Genomic DNA, 12,285 nt, shown 5'->3' with positions numbered 1-12,285 from the left:
CCCCATCGCCCTCAGCGTCTCCCCCTCCTGCTCCCACCGCGGGCTCTGAAGCCAGGAAACCCGAGAGGAAATGACTGAGCCCGTCTCGGTCCCCGCCCGCCAGCTCTCCCCTGGCCACACCCTCCGCCGGGACGCAGCCACCGCCGCTGCCCTCTGTCCACGAGGCTGCAGGCTTGGGACCCCCGGCTCTGACGTAAGTCTCTCCTCCGATCCGCCTGCGCCCGCCTCCCCTCTGCTCAGGGGCCGGCCTCAGGTGCCTGGAGGACTGCTCTTTTCGTGCCTCTCTGCCCCTTTACTCATGCTCCAGTCTCCGCGCCTGCTCTTCGGGCACTACGGGCACTACGGTGGGCTGCGGGCTGCCTGTGGGCCTCAGTCTCCCCAGCTCTCTGCCATTCCTCTCCAGTCGGGTCTCCAAGAGGTGCCCAGCATCCTGCTTTATTGTCCCTGAGGCAGTGAGGCCCCTAACACCAGCTCACTTTTTCCTTCGATCGGGAGCACATTACTCATTCTTCCTCTTTCCCCTCCTTGCTGACTCCTAGCCTCTGGGGACAGCCCCCGAGGGAGGCACGGGGCCCCCCTGATCTACTCCTGTGCCTTGTAGGCTCAGCCTTGGTGGGGTAAGTTCTTCTCTGCCCCAGGGGTGCCCCTGTGCGGTGGTTGCTACTGGAAGCCCCTTTCGGTCTGATGCTTCTTGTTTTCTTTGGGGGCCTGCAGATGGAAGAAGGGGGTGGTTGCTGGGGGTCTCCCTCCACTTCTAGAGCCCTCCTTCTCCTTGAAGCCCTGGCGGGGCTTGGCGGGGGTGTCCTTGAAGCCAGAGGTGCTTCCTCTGGGTAAAGAAGGGACTGCAGGATCCCCACTGGACCAGCATGTGTGTGTGTGGGGGCGGGGGAGGTCCTGCCTAGTGACATCATGGCTGACTCCAGCTCTTGCTCACCCCATAGATGTCGCCCTCTGGTCGCCTGTGTCTCCTCACCATCGTTGGCCTGATTCTCCCTACCAGAGGTAAGGCTGAGCCCTTGTCCCCACTCTGTCCCAGAGTGCCCCACCTTGAGTACACTGGTGGGGGGTGGGCGGGCGCCCAGTGGATTTCGATAGCCTGCCCTGTGTCTCTACCCTCCTACCGAGGCAGCACCAGGAAGTGGGGGCTTGGTGGAGGGGACCGGGGTTACACCCTCTTTGGACACTTCGCACCTGGGTGGCCGCTTCCAATGAGTCTGGCCAGAGCCTGTCCTGCTGAGCATCTTCATTTCACCTCCAAGAAGAACTCACTGAGTTTGGTTTGGCTGGGAGACTGGTGTCAGTTTTCTACTGAGCAGCCAGGAACCCTAGGCTCTCAGCAAAGCCGCTCCTGGGACAGCCGGGTAATCCGGGTAATACACGATTAGGCAAAGGGGGTGAGCTGGGGCCAGTCCAAGAGTAAGAACTGTCTCAGTCCTCCCTGGGGAGGGTTTCTAGAAGACAGTACTCATGGTGGTCATTTGCGGGTGCTTTCTACATGGCTTGTGGTGCCTAGGGGAACTCATTTCAACTTAAGCCTTACCCTGTTATGCATATGGTCAGGCCCATTTTATGGATGAGGAGACCGAGGCTCTGCAAAGGGAAGTGTCGTGTGCTAGAGGCTAGAGAGCAGTGAGGCTGGGATACAACCATCTTTCTTGTCCCCAGAATTTGGGTCATAAACTGCCCCATTTGTCTTTGTTAAAATGGTTTTCATGTATTCTTTCCGTCATTCGCCAGTGTTCACTGAGCAGCTACTGTGTGCCAGGTTTTATTCTATGCATGGGAGAAGCAGCATCACATAACACAGGAGCTCACATTCTAGCTGGGAAAGACAGGCAATAAACAATCCATCAGCAAACTATATGGCATGCTAGAAGGTGGTAAGTGCTATGGAGAAAAACAGAGCCGAGTAATGAGGACTGTTTAGACGGGGTGGCCCCAGAAGACCTCGCTAGAAGGTGATACTTAGGCAGACACTCAAAGGACATGATGGGGTGAGCCAAGCAGGCATCTGGGGGATGAGTGTTGTCCAGTGAGTGCAAGGAACAGTGCGCAGGCCAAGTGACTAGGCTGGGGTGAGCAAGGGCAGGGTGGGAAGAGGAGAGGTGAGACGGGTGACAGGGGACCAGATGGAGGGGAGAGGGGGACGGCCCAGGCCCCACAAGTCCTTTGGCTTGTATTAGGAGCAAGGAGAGGGCTCTGCACAAGCAACACTTTGACCTGACCCAGGGGTTGACGGGCCTCTCTGGTTGCCAGTGGGAGCAGACTGCAGGGGGCAGGGATGAAGGCAGGGAGCCCTGAGGGGGGCGGTATCCAGGCCAGAGAGGGTGAGGCTGGGCCAGGGCGGGAGCAGTGGCTGTATCCAGTTCTGGCTGCATATCAGGGAGTAGGGGAGACCCTTTCCTCTGCTGTGTCCTTTCACCCTGTCCGTAGCCCTGAGAAGCAGATTCAGGTAGTATGCCGTCTTTGCAGGTGAGACAGCTGAGGTTCAGAGAGAGGACTTCACCCGCTCCAGGTCACATAGGAAGGAAGTTGCTGGAAACAGAATTTGAGACCATAGCCCTGGCTAACTTTAGGACCCGGGCTCACGAGGCTAAATCACCTCTCCTTTCCCACAAGTTCGGGCAAGGGAGAGGAGCTGGAGAAGGAGTGCTGGGCATCAGCGTTTCTTAAAACAGTTCCAGGACCATGGATGGATATCACTATTCAAATGTCTGTCTGTCTGTCTGTCTGTCTGCTGCTTCACCAGTATGTCCTGAGCTACTGCCCACAGCTTCAGAGGGGAGGGCAAGGTGGAATTTTGATGAGAGAAGCAGGACAAGAGGCTCCTCTCTGACTCCTTGCCCTTGGTTTCTCAGGACAGATATCGAAGGAGGCCACAGTTTTTTCTCCAGCAGACCCAAACCAGTCAAACGTTCGTGCTCTGACACCAGCCCCAGGTGAGGAAAGAGAGATAGATCTGTCAAGATCCTGTCACTGCAAATAACAACAGCCACAAAAATCTCAAGCTCTGAACGCTTAGGAATTTTGGATTTGTGCAATCAGAAAGTCTGGTGATAGGCCTTCAGGTATGGCTGGGTCTAGGTGCTCAAATGATGCTATCAGGAACCTGTCTCAGTCTCTTGGTTCTATCTTTTCTGATTTGGCTGGATGATCCTTTTATGGGATCAAGACGGCCCCTAGAGACCTGAGGCTTCCGTCCGTCCTGTTAGGAAGCCAGAGGAAAATGGATTTCCCCTTCCCCAATCCAGCAAAAGTCCCACAACTGAGCATCCCTGACAGGTCTCAGGTGACAAGTCCAGCCATGAGCTGATCATTTTGGCCACGGCCAAAGCTGATTGACCAGACCCCAGTCTCATGTTCCAACCCCAATAAGACTGGTGCCGGCCTCACTGAATGAAGCGGACCCAGACTCAGGGAATGGTGGTTCATAAGGAAAGTTCCAGGGGGCTCTTTCCAGAGGCGGATGAGTTCTGAGTAGGGGCATATGCATCTGTGGGAGGAGAAGGCTGAAGCAGGGCAGGTGTGGGCGAGGCCGTTGGGGCGTTAGCAAGTGGTTCAGTTAATTAAGTCATCTCAATTTTATAAAAATTGAGCGGCTACAGAAATCCCCCAGTTCCTCTACCCATAGGCCTTCTCCACATCTTCTCTCTCTTCTTTCCCTGTTTCTGGACTCCAGATGCAGACCTAGAACCCAAGCCCACCCCTCAGATAAGCCCGCAGACTGGTGGTGAGTGGAGGAGGGGGCAGGACCGTGGGCCTGGGATGGAGCCCTCTTCTTCTTTCTCTCCCACATGACCCTCCCGGTCCTTGGTTACTCATTTTGGTCCCCCAGCTCTGAACCCTCTGTCTTACTTTGTGGTGGGACAACCAGCCACCCACCTCCGCTTCTTTAGAAACAAATCCTTCGAAATTGTGAAAAAGAATATGCAGACTGAAAAATATAAAACCCATAAACATAGAACTAAAGCAGATTACTCTAAATTGATCCCCTGCGTAACCGGCACCCAGCTCAAGGATCAGAGCTTTGCAAACACCCCGGCAACTCCCCAGGGGCCAAACCCATTCCTTCCTTCCTTTAATCTCTGTATCTTTTGCCTTTTTTGAGTTTTCAAGCGACCTTTGAATTGTTTCTGGGAGTATCATTCAGAAAGTTCTCCCCGATTTTCTCCATGAATATTTAATGATACCATAGTACGTGCACACATTCTGCTTAGAAGTGATACAGATATTATAGGCGGGATGAAATCCTATGGTCCATCCCCCATTCTGTTCTCTCCCCACCGTCTCCAAGAGGCCCCCACTGCTGGCGCTGGTTGGGGAGTAGCCCCCCAGAGATGTTGGACCACAGGGGGATTGCCTGCAGAAAATATCCTGACTGGGGAGCGTGTTCCTGTGAGCTGGTCATTTGCAAAATGATCGTTGTTCTGCAACTTGCTATTTCCCCCCATGCAATGGTATGTTTGGAGGCTCTCCCCACATTCCTGTATAAACCACTGGTCTTGTTCTTTTGCACTGCTGTCTGGTACTCCGCTTGGATGTCTGAGCGCGGTTAGGGAAAACTTGCACGTCTTGTGAACATATTAGTCTTCTCTCCTACACCCAGCAACGCAATAGGCAACCTCGTTCCCTCCTCCTTAAGCAAACCCCATCAACGCTTATGATATATTGGCCATGGTTCTATCTGACCTGCGTTCACTCACTCAATCCTCACCCAAACCTTCTGAGATAGAACAGCCTTCCTTTACAGACAAGGAAACAGAGGCTCAGAATAACTCACTCAAGGTGTCACAATAAGTCAGGGACTGAGGTGGGACTGGGGGTCCCGGATCTCGGCGTTTACCCACAACGCTATGGGACAAAGAACACGAACACCGACATGTGTTTTCAAAGCCTCTTGGGAAGTGGCTGTGCAGATTCACCCTACCGCCAGCCACAGGCCAGTGTCCCCCTTTCCCGCCCGCACTGTGACAGCTGCAACATGACCGTCCCTGATTTTTGCGAACCAGAGGAGGGGGAGAGGGCCCTCTGATGTTTCATGGATCTGCAAGCCCCTGTTTCACTCATTGCTCACCCTTCCCTCACTCATCTGACCTGAGTAGGAACAACACGAGAGCAGGAGGAGGAGATCCAGACCCCGAAAATGGAGTCCCAGCAACCGACTGGAGTGCACCCGCCCCTAACCACAGATCCGAGGACAGGCAAGACCGGCCCAGAAGGTATGGCCTGGGACTAGAAAGGCAACATACAAATTTTGTTTAATTCTCTATCTGGGTCAACAGTTCCCCAGGTACATTTCTCAGAGCACCTGTTTGGGGAATTGTTCATACATTTTCAAAAAACTCTGTTTTGATTTGCGGTCAAAGGTATTTGGGAAACTCTGAGTTAAACACATTTCTTTTTGGCGGGACTTCTTGGAGTCCTATTAACACTCATTTGCAGCAAGCATCCCCTACAGGAGCTTGTTGTACACAGTGTTCTCCAAACCTGATAGACTTTTATTTTTCAGGTTCCTTTATAGGGCTGGCACCTGGAAATGTGGATGTAGATGTTTCCTTTGTGTACCTCTTCATGTTAGAACAGGAGCTTTTCACTTGCAAAATACTGCAAACACAACTAAAAGTAAAATAGATTTATTGGCTATATGTGTTCTGTAAAGTCCCAATATAGGATTTCAGGAACAGCTGGATCTAGGTCCTCAAGGATTGCCATCATAACTGACTTGCTCTCTCTTTCTCAGCTCTGTTGTCTATGTTCTTAAGTTCTCAAGTTTCTTTTCCCCTCTTGTGGCAAATATAGTCCTATAGTTCTATTTAAGTCATAAACCCAGCAGATAGAGCACATCTCTTTCTCATCTGTAGCCCAAGGCATAGAATTGACACTCACTGGCCAGCTGGGGTCACACGCCTACGTATGGCCAAGGGAGCCAGGGAAACGGATTGCTCTGACTGGTTAGGCCCGAGACTTGTGCCCACTCTGGGGCTGGAGAGCAGGGTCACCCCTGTCTGCACTGTATAGACCAGAGTCAGGGAAGAAGTAGTTCCCCTCAGGAACAGTGAGTCAGTTAACAGGCATGGAAAGGATGCTGAGCTGAGGGGAAGCCAGCAGGTGGTCTCCCATTCCTATGTGACCCATATTTGAAGAGCAGCCCCATCTGGAAGGTACTGTAGCTTGGACCATTCCCAGGCTGACATACATGCACAGTTGTGCAGACTGGGCTCTGCACAAGAGCATCACCTCCAAGGCCATGTCATTCCCCTTGTGGATTTTTATAATCATTGTAGTTTTCCAAGGATGGCAGTGAAGCATCTGATTCTGACAGAGCCTATCTATTAAAGCAATTTTACCAGGGATGGAAATAAAATGTCTTAGAGAAGAGAACTATTCTATTTTCCACCAAAATGGAGGTGCAGGGATTTGTAGTGACTGTGTCTACTCTTCCCAATGGAGAAAACATTCTCACATCTCTAGATTCATTTGCTGTGAGTCCGTGTTGACCCGAGTTACTCTGTGTTATGATATCATGTTCCTGAATATGCATGAGAGAAATTCAGTTGGGCTGAGGGGGTCATGAAATCAAGTGGTAAAAGGCACCTTAGAGCCTTGGCTCACCAGAGCCCTCCTCCCAGGGAAGAAGGAGTTTGGGTCACATGCTCCCCCTTGTGGCCTGTGTTACAATAGAACCAGATGGACTGGGTAAAGCGGGAGCAGGCCCTCCCACCCCAAAGAAAGGGGAAGCTGCTCCTAGGAGGAGAGCCAGCTTTAGGGTGACAGCAGCAGTGGAGTTTGCTCTGTGGCAGGCACTGTGCTAAGCTTTCCCATGTTAACTCATTCAGTGCTCATGGCCCCCTGCGTGGTAGGAACTGTCAAAACCTCATTTTACAGGAGGGCAACTGGGGCTTAGAGAGGTTCCTCTGCTGGCCCTGTGCCACACAGCCCAAAGCTGCAGAACCAGAATGTGAGCCCAGGCTCTCTAGGACCAGTGTGCCTGAGCCCCGCACAGCACACAGTCCTTTACGTTCTCTGTGGTTTTCATGTGTCTGTCCTTGCTGCCAGTCTGGCTTGAGCCTTCCCTTGGCCAAGGCTTTCCTGAATATCTCGTGATCCTTGCCTGTCGGTTCATACTTAAGAAGTGAGGTGGTGGGACACCTGGCAGGCTCAGTCTGTTAAGCGGCTGCCTTGGGCTCAGGTCATGATCCCAGGAAGGGAAGTCATTGTGCCTTGTCTCCTCCACAACTCATTTCTGCCCTCTGCCACCTTCTAGCCACACCCTCGGCTGAACCCAGTAAAGGCACAACGGTCTCCAAAAGGCAGTCTCCAGGCAAAGGCGGCAGGCCAGACCCTATCCTCGGGCCGACTGGTCAGTAACTCCCTTCCCAGACTGGAAACAGGAAATTTCCTATACCCTGTGTATTTCTAGCACCTGGAACCATGCCCAGCATGAAATAGTCCTCCGTAAACATGTGTTGGGTGGATACATGAGTTCAAGGCTGGAAGGAGGGGGTTATAAGGTAGGCGTCCAATAAATGTCTGGATAGACAAACGAATCCATGAATGATTGCCCAGTGCAAACCACCGTGATGTTCAGTGGCTTAAAATAACAACCATTTATGTAGCTCCCAAGGTTGCAGTTTGGAAATTTCATCTGGGCTCAGTTGAGGGGCTCTTCTGGTCTCAGCTGTACTTCCTCATGCTTCTGAGATCAGTTTAGGCGTCAGGAAGGGAGCTCTGTTTCAGGGATACCTTGATCTGTCCCTTTGTGGTCTTATCTTCCACTTCCTGCCCAGCCAGCCCCACTGAAGGGGTAGAAATGATTGGTCACATAGAGAGTTCATTCATTCATTCAAAACACATTGACGAGCACCTGCTGTGTTCTAGGTATCAGAGAGATAGCAGTGAACAAAGCCCACAAAAATCTCTTCTCTTGGGAAATCTCTTCCCCATTTTTGTGGGGGATAGAGACACTAATAAGAGTTATAAGAATTATCTATCAGGTATTTTAAAGCTGCTATCAAGAGAAATAAAGTAGCATTATGGGCAGAGGTGACTGGAGGGCCGGGGAGACCTCTCTGAGAAGGAGCTGAGGGGGAGTCATGTGGATGTCTGGGCAGGGGTGTTGCAGGTAGAGGCAGCAGCCAGTGCAAAGGCCCTGAGGTGAGAGGGGCCTTGTCCAGCCGCTAGTGGGGTGGCCATAGAGGTGAGCGCTGGAGTAAGGAGCTGAGGTAGAGAGGAGGTGGGAGCCATGTGGTGCATTGTATGAGGCTTTGGTTCTAAGTATCCCAAGGCTGAGGCCCAGGTCCTCCCCCTCCCTCCCTACCGTCTCCGTCATTCACTGCTTCACTCCACAATTTTTGTTGAACACTGACTTGCTCCCTGTCTGTCCCCCCAGGTTCCAGTGAGGACAACCCCTTCTCCTATGGTAAGTTACCCATGGGAGGAGTGGGAAGAGGCAGGGAGGGAGGCCCCTCTTGTCCTACTCCACTTTTCTCTCTGCAGATGAGTACACTCTCCGGAAGCGGGGGCTGCTGGTCGCAGCTGTGCTGTTCATCACCGGCATTGTCATCCTCACGAGTAAGACTCAGAGCTGGGGGAGGCCCCAAGCCTGGGAGGGAGGAGGCTTCAGCTTGGACTTTGACTCAGGGGATCAGTTCTTGAAGCCCCTCCTCCCTGAGGCAGAGTTGTTTTAAACAGGTCATTATTAGCTACATGTCTGGAGAAACCACACTGGAAGAAGTCAATGGCTTAAAATGATCACCATTGACTTAGCCCAAACATGCCCTTTGGAGATATAGGCTGAGCTCAGCTGGGTGGTTCTTCTGGTGGCAGCAGGATGGCACAGCATCGGGGAGGGGCAGCCGTGTCCCCACAGCCTGGAGAGGTGACAGGAGGGAGTGGTGGCGCCAGGGACTAGTGGGAGACAGAACTGCAGATGGGGCCACTGGCTTGGGTCGTGGCTCCGTGGCTCCAGGGAGAGGTTTCCAGCCTCTGCATGCCCCTGCCCTCCATCCCATCAGGAGGGAGCAGAGGGGGAAGGGATCTGAAACCCAAACCTCTCTCTCTGGCCACGGCCTCCCAGCCAGGGCTCAGCTAGGTGACGAGGGGCCAAGGGGTTGCCGTCTCTTGGGGGTTGGGGACAGCATTGCATGGAGCCCAGCATTGTATAGGGAATGGGGGCAGAGAGAGAACAATGAGAAGAAAAATGAATTTTTAAAATGCTGCAGATGAACTAAAACACACAGGCCACCCGTTCACAAGCTCTGCGTGAAGCCATATAGCTTACATCAAGTGTTATTGCCTCTCTTGCCCAACTTCCCCATCAGGAAAGCACACACAGCCACATCCTTTTCTGTCTGAGGTGGGAGGCAGAACACTAGCAGTGGTGAGAAGAGATGGCGGGTGCCTCCTGCCCCCCACCGAGTCCAGGACTCGAGAAACACTGTCTCTGCCATTTGTTGATCCTGACCTTGTGCCGGAGCCTGTCCTCACCCCTCTCCTCCCGCCATCCCCCACCCAGACCGCTGTGGGAAGAGTGAAGCTCAGAGAACTAGGGGTGTGCCCAAGGTCGTTCAGCGCCTGAAAATCAGGGAAGGACTGGACCCAGGTCTGTGTGAGGGCAGAGCCTGAAAGTTAGCTCTGGGGCCGGCAGTGGTTCCGGGGACAGTCATCTGTGGGTACCTACTCTGTGCCTATGCTGTGCCCGGTCCCCACCCTTGGGGAGCTCACATCCAGTGGGGGGATGACAGTAAAGAGGCGAGTGCATTAGTGAGCAGAGTGGACATTGCCAGAAGGAAAAAAAAGCAGAATAACAAGCCAGGAGGGATGGGAAGAGACACTCCCGCTAAAGAGATAAAGTCAGAACAGATTCTTGATGATGAGAAAGACGATTTGAAAAACAGGTAAAGGGAGCAGCAAGTTCAAAGCAGGAATTAGCTGAGCATGTTGTAGTAACCACAGGAAGAGGCCGGGGTGGCTGGGACTGTGTGAGCCTGGCGGGGAGTAGAACGAGGTGAGTAGGCAAAGGTGGCAGCTGGAGACTTGTCTTCTGGAATCCGCCCCCTCATTCACTTTGGTCTGGCCCCCCGACCTCCACTGTTGTCCATTAAGCCCACCTGTCTCCTTCTACCTCAGGGCCTTCGCACTGGCTATTCCCTCTGCCTGGAACACCCTTCCTCTAGATGTCCACGTGGCTCCCCCCACACCTCTTTCAATGTGCTCAAATGTCACCTGCTCAGTGAGGCCTCTCTAGTCAATGCCGTGAGGATGGCGCCGGCCCCTGGGCCTCCCTGCCTCCCTCCTGGCTTTAGTTTTCTTCTGAGCCCACATCACCATCTGATATCACTGTCCCTACACTTGACTTAGTCATTTTGCTCATTGTCGGTCTCCCCGACTACTAGAAAGTTAGCTCTCGCAGGGCAGGGATTTTATTCATTCCTGTCCCCAGCTGTGCTCCCGGTGCCAAGATCAGAGCCTGGCACATAGTAGGTGCGCAGTAAATATTTGCTGAATGAACGAATCACACACAAGCTCAGAGGGGTTTTCAAGCTCCTCTGTGTGTGTGGGAGGCTGCTTGCTTGGGGCCCTCGCACTTGCTCTTTTCCTGTGTGCTCCTCATCTCTGGCTCAGGGTTGCCCTGGAGCTTCCTGAGGGACAGGGTCAGCAGGCCTTGACCCCTAGCAACCAGAGCACACGAGATAATCACTGTTGTTCCAACTCATGACTGAACCCTTTTCTTTACCCACAGGTGGCAAGTGTAGGCGGTTACCCCAATTATGCCGGAATCGTAACAGGTGAGACCATTGGAAGTAGGGGCCGGCAACTGAATCGATGGGCACCCCAAGACTGAGTCCCCACCGGCTCACCGTGCCCAGCCACCTCCCTCCCCTCGCGAAGCCTACAGAATAGTCGATAAAGCCCAGCCTGAGAGGGAAGACCCGGATGGAGCCAGAGCCGGGGCTGATGGCCCAAGGCCCCTCCCCTCCCCTCCCCATCCTGCCCACCCAGAGGGCTGCCCAGCTCCCTGGGCACTGCTCCCCAAGTTACCCATTGTGTTCAGATGAAAAGTAAAGCACTGTGGTCCTTGCCCATGGCCTCTGATCATTCGTGACTGGGGAGAGGAAAAATGCAGCTGGGACTGGGGAGGGGTCCCCTGAGGAGTGAAGGAAGGGGGCCACAGACTCAAAAGCCAAGGCAGGGAACCCAGAGAACACAGCCTGGCTGGTGTGAGGCAGCAGGGATGGGAGGGTAGGCCGTGGGGACTCTGGCTGGTGGGAGCATCAGCACTGGATTGGGCCCACAGCAGTTCAAGACCCCAGCCTGGCGTCTGGATGTGAGCTCACCCCTCACCTTGGTAGGAAACTGGCCAAGTGCAAATGGAAGTCCCAGGCCCACAGGGGCCTACTTTTCTTTACATTGCAGATCCCTTGTCACTGTGAAGGGCCTCACACACGAGTGTGGACTCCCCAGCCTGCCCATCCGAACTCTATCCACACCCCCCACTACAAATGACTGCCTTTGGGCCACCTCTTGGTGGAGGGGGAGGCCCATCAAGAAGGCCACACAGGCCCTGGAGGGGGTGAGCTCAGAGCCATTTGGGCAGGGAATTCCAGGGTCCCGGGGACCCCGAGCAGGGTCAAGAAAGGCGTAGGCTCTGCTGGGCACATCCTGAAGGCCCTGGAGAGGGGGTCCGCCGGATAAGGCTGGAGCACGCCCTCTGTAGCGTGGGGCCCCGGGCAAAGGCCACTCCCCTGGTGTACAGGCCATCACGACAAAGTACAGAGACCAGTCCTGTCCTCGGGGGCTTGCATAACAAGAGTTCACAGACCTTGGGTCACAGCCTCTTCATGGATTATGAAACCAGTTTCATGGGCTGTGAGTAGCATAACAAAGTAATAAAACAGAAAAAAAAAAGAAACTAAAGTAGAAAAAATAGATAAAATAGAAAAGTAATAAAATAGAAAAAAAACCAAATAATCTGACTCTTTATATACTCTTCTCTTGGTTTGGGCTTGGGTCGTGATCTCATGGTCCTGGGATCAAGCCCTGCATCAGGCTCCGTGCCCAGCATGGAGCCCGCTTGAGGTTCTTTCCTCCTCCCTCTCCCTTCCGCTCTGCTCCTCCCCTGGCTTGCGCTCACTCTCCTGTCTCTGTCTCTCAAATAAAAAATAAATGGGATAAATCCCTTGAAAACAAACATGTATTATATGTAATATATATCATGTGGACATGTGTGATATATACTATGTATATGCATAGACATATTACATGGGATACAAGTATATTATATTT

The 12,285-nt window shown here is 53.1% G+C and overlaps 1 protein-coding gene across 2 annotated transcripts; it reads left to right on the top strand.

Moving 5' to 3' along the window:
* The first annotated feature begins 55 nt into the window (after positions 1-55).
* FXYD5 (FXYD domain containing ion transport regulator 5) lies at positions 56-11,082 on the top strand. Of its 2 annotated transcripts, XM_032323766.1 has the most exons (10): positions 103-193; positions 540-617; positions 942-1,002; positions 2,859-2,939; positions 3,680-3,730; positions 5,103-5,219; positions 7,265-7,360; positions 8,390-8,419; positions 8,497-8,571; positions 10,742-11,082. In XM_032323766.1, the coding sequence occupies exons 3-10, from the start codon at positions 942-944 to the stop codon at positions 10,789-10,791; spliced, it is 561 nt and encodes a 186-aa protein (XP_032179657.1). In that variant the 5' UTR covers positions 103-193; positions 540-617; the 3' UTR covers positions 10,792-11,082. The 2 variants fall into 2 exon arrangements, with proteins under 2 accessions (XP_032179656.1, XP_032179657.1); XM_032323765.1 differs by lacking the exon at positions 540-617 and having other exon boundaries at positions 56-193.
* Positions 11,083-12,285: the final 1,203 nt, after the last annotated feature.

This window comes from Mustela erminea, chromosome 19 (genome assembly GCF_009829155.1).
Source record: "Mustela erminea isolate mMusErm1 chromosome 19, mMusErm1.Pri, whole genome shotgun sequence".
Taxonomy (NCBI): domain Eukaryota; kingdom Metazoa; phylum Chordata; class Mammalia; order Carnivora; family Mustelidae; genus Mustela; species Mustela erminea.
The sequence above is the reverse complement of the archived record's forward strand: the minus strand, read 5'-3'. Positions and strand labels throughout refer to the sequence as shown.

Coding starts and splice junctions, on each gene's coding strand:
- FXYD5 (XM_032323765.1), top strand. CDS start 71: ATGACTGAGCCCGTCTCGGTCCCCGCCCGCCAGCTCTCCCCTGGCCAC. Junction 3,731..5,102: donor GATAAGCCCGCAGACTGGTG/GTGAGTGGAGGA, acceptor TGACCTGAGTAG/GAACAACACGAGAGCAGGAG. Junction 7,361..8,389: donor CCCTATCCTCGGGCCGACTG/GTCAGTAACTCC, acceptor CTGTCCCCCCAG/GTTCCAGTGAGGACAACCCC.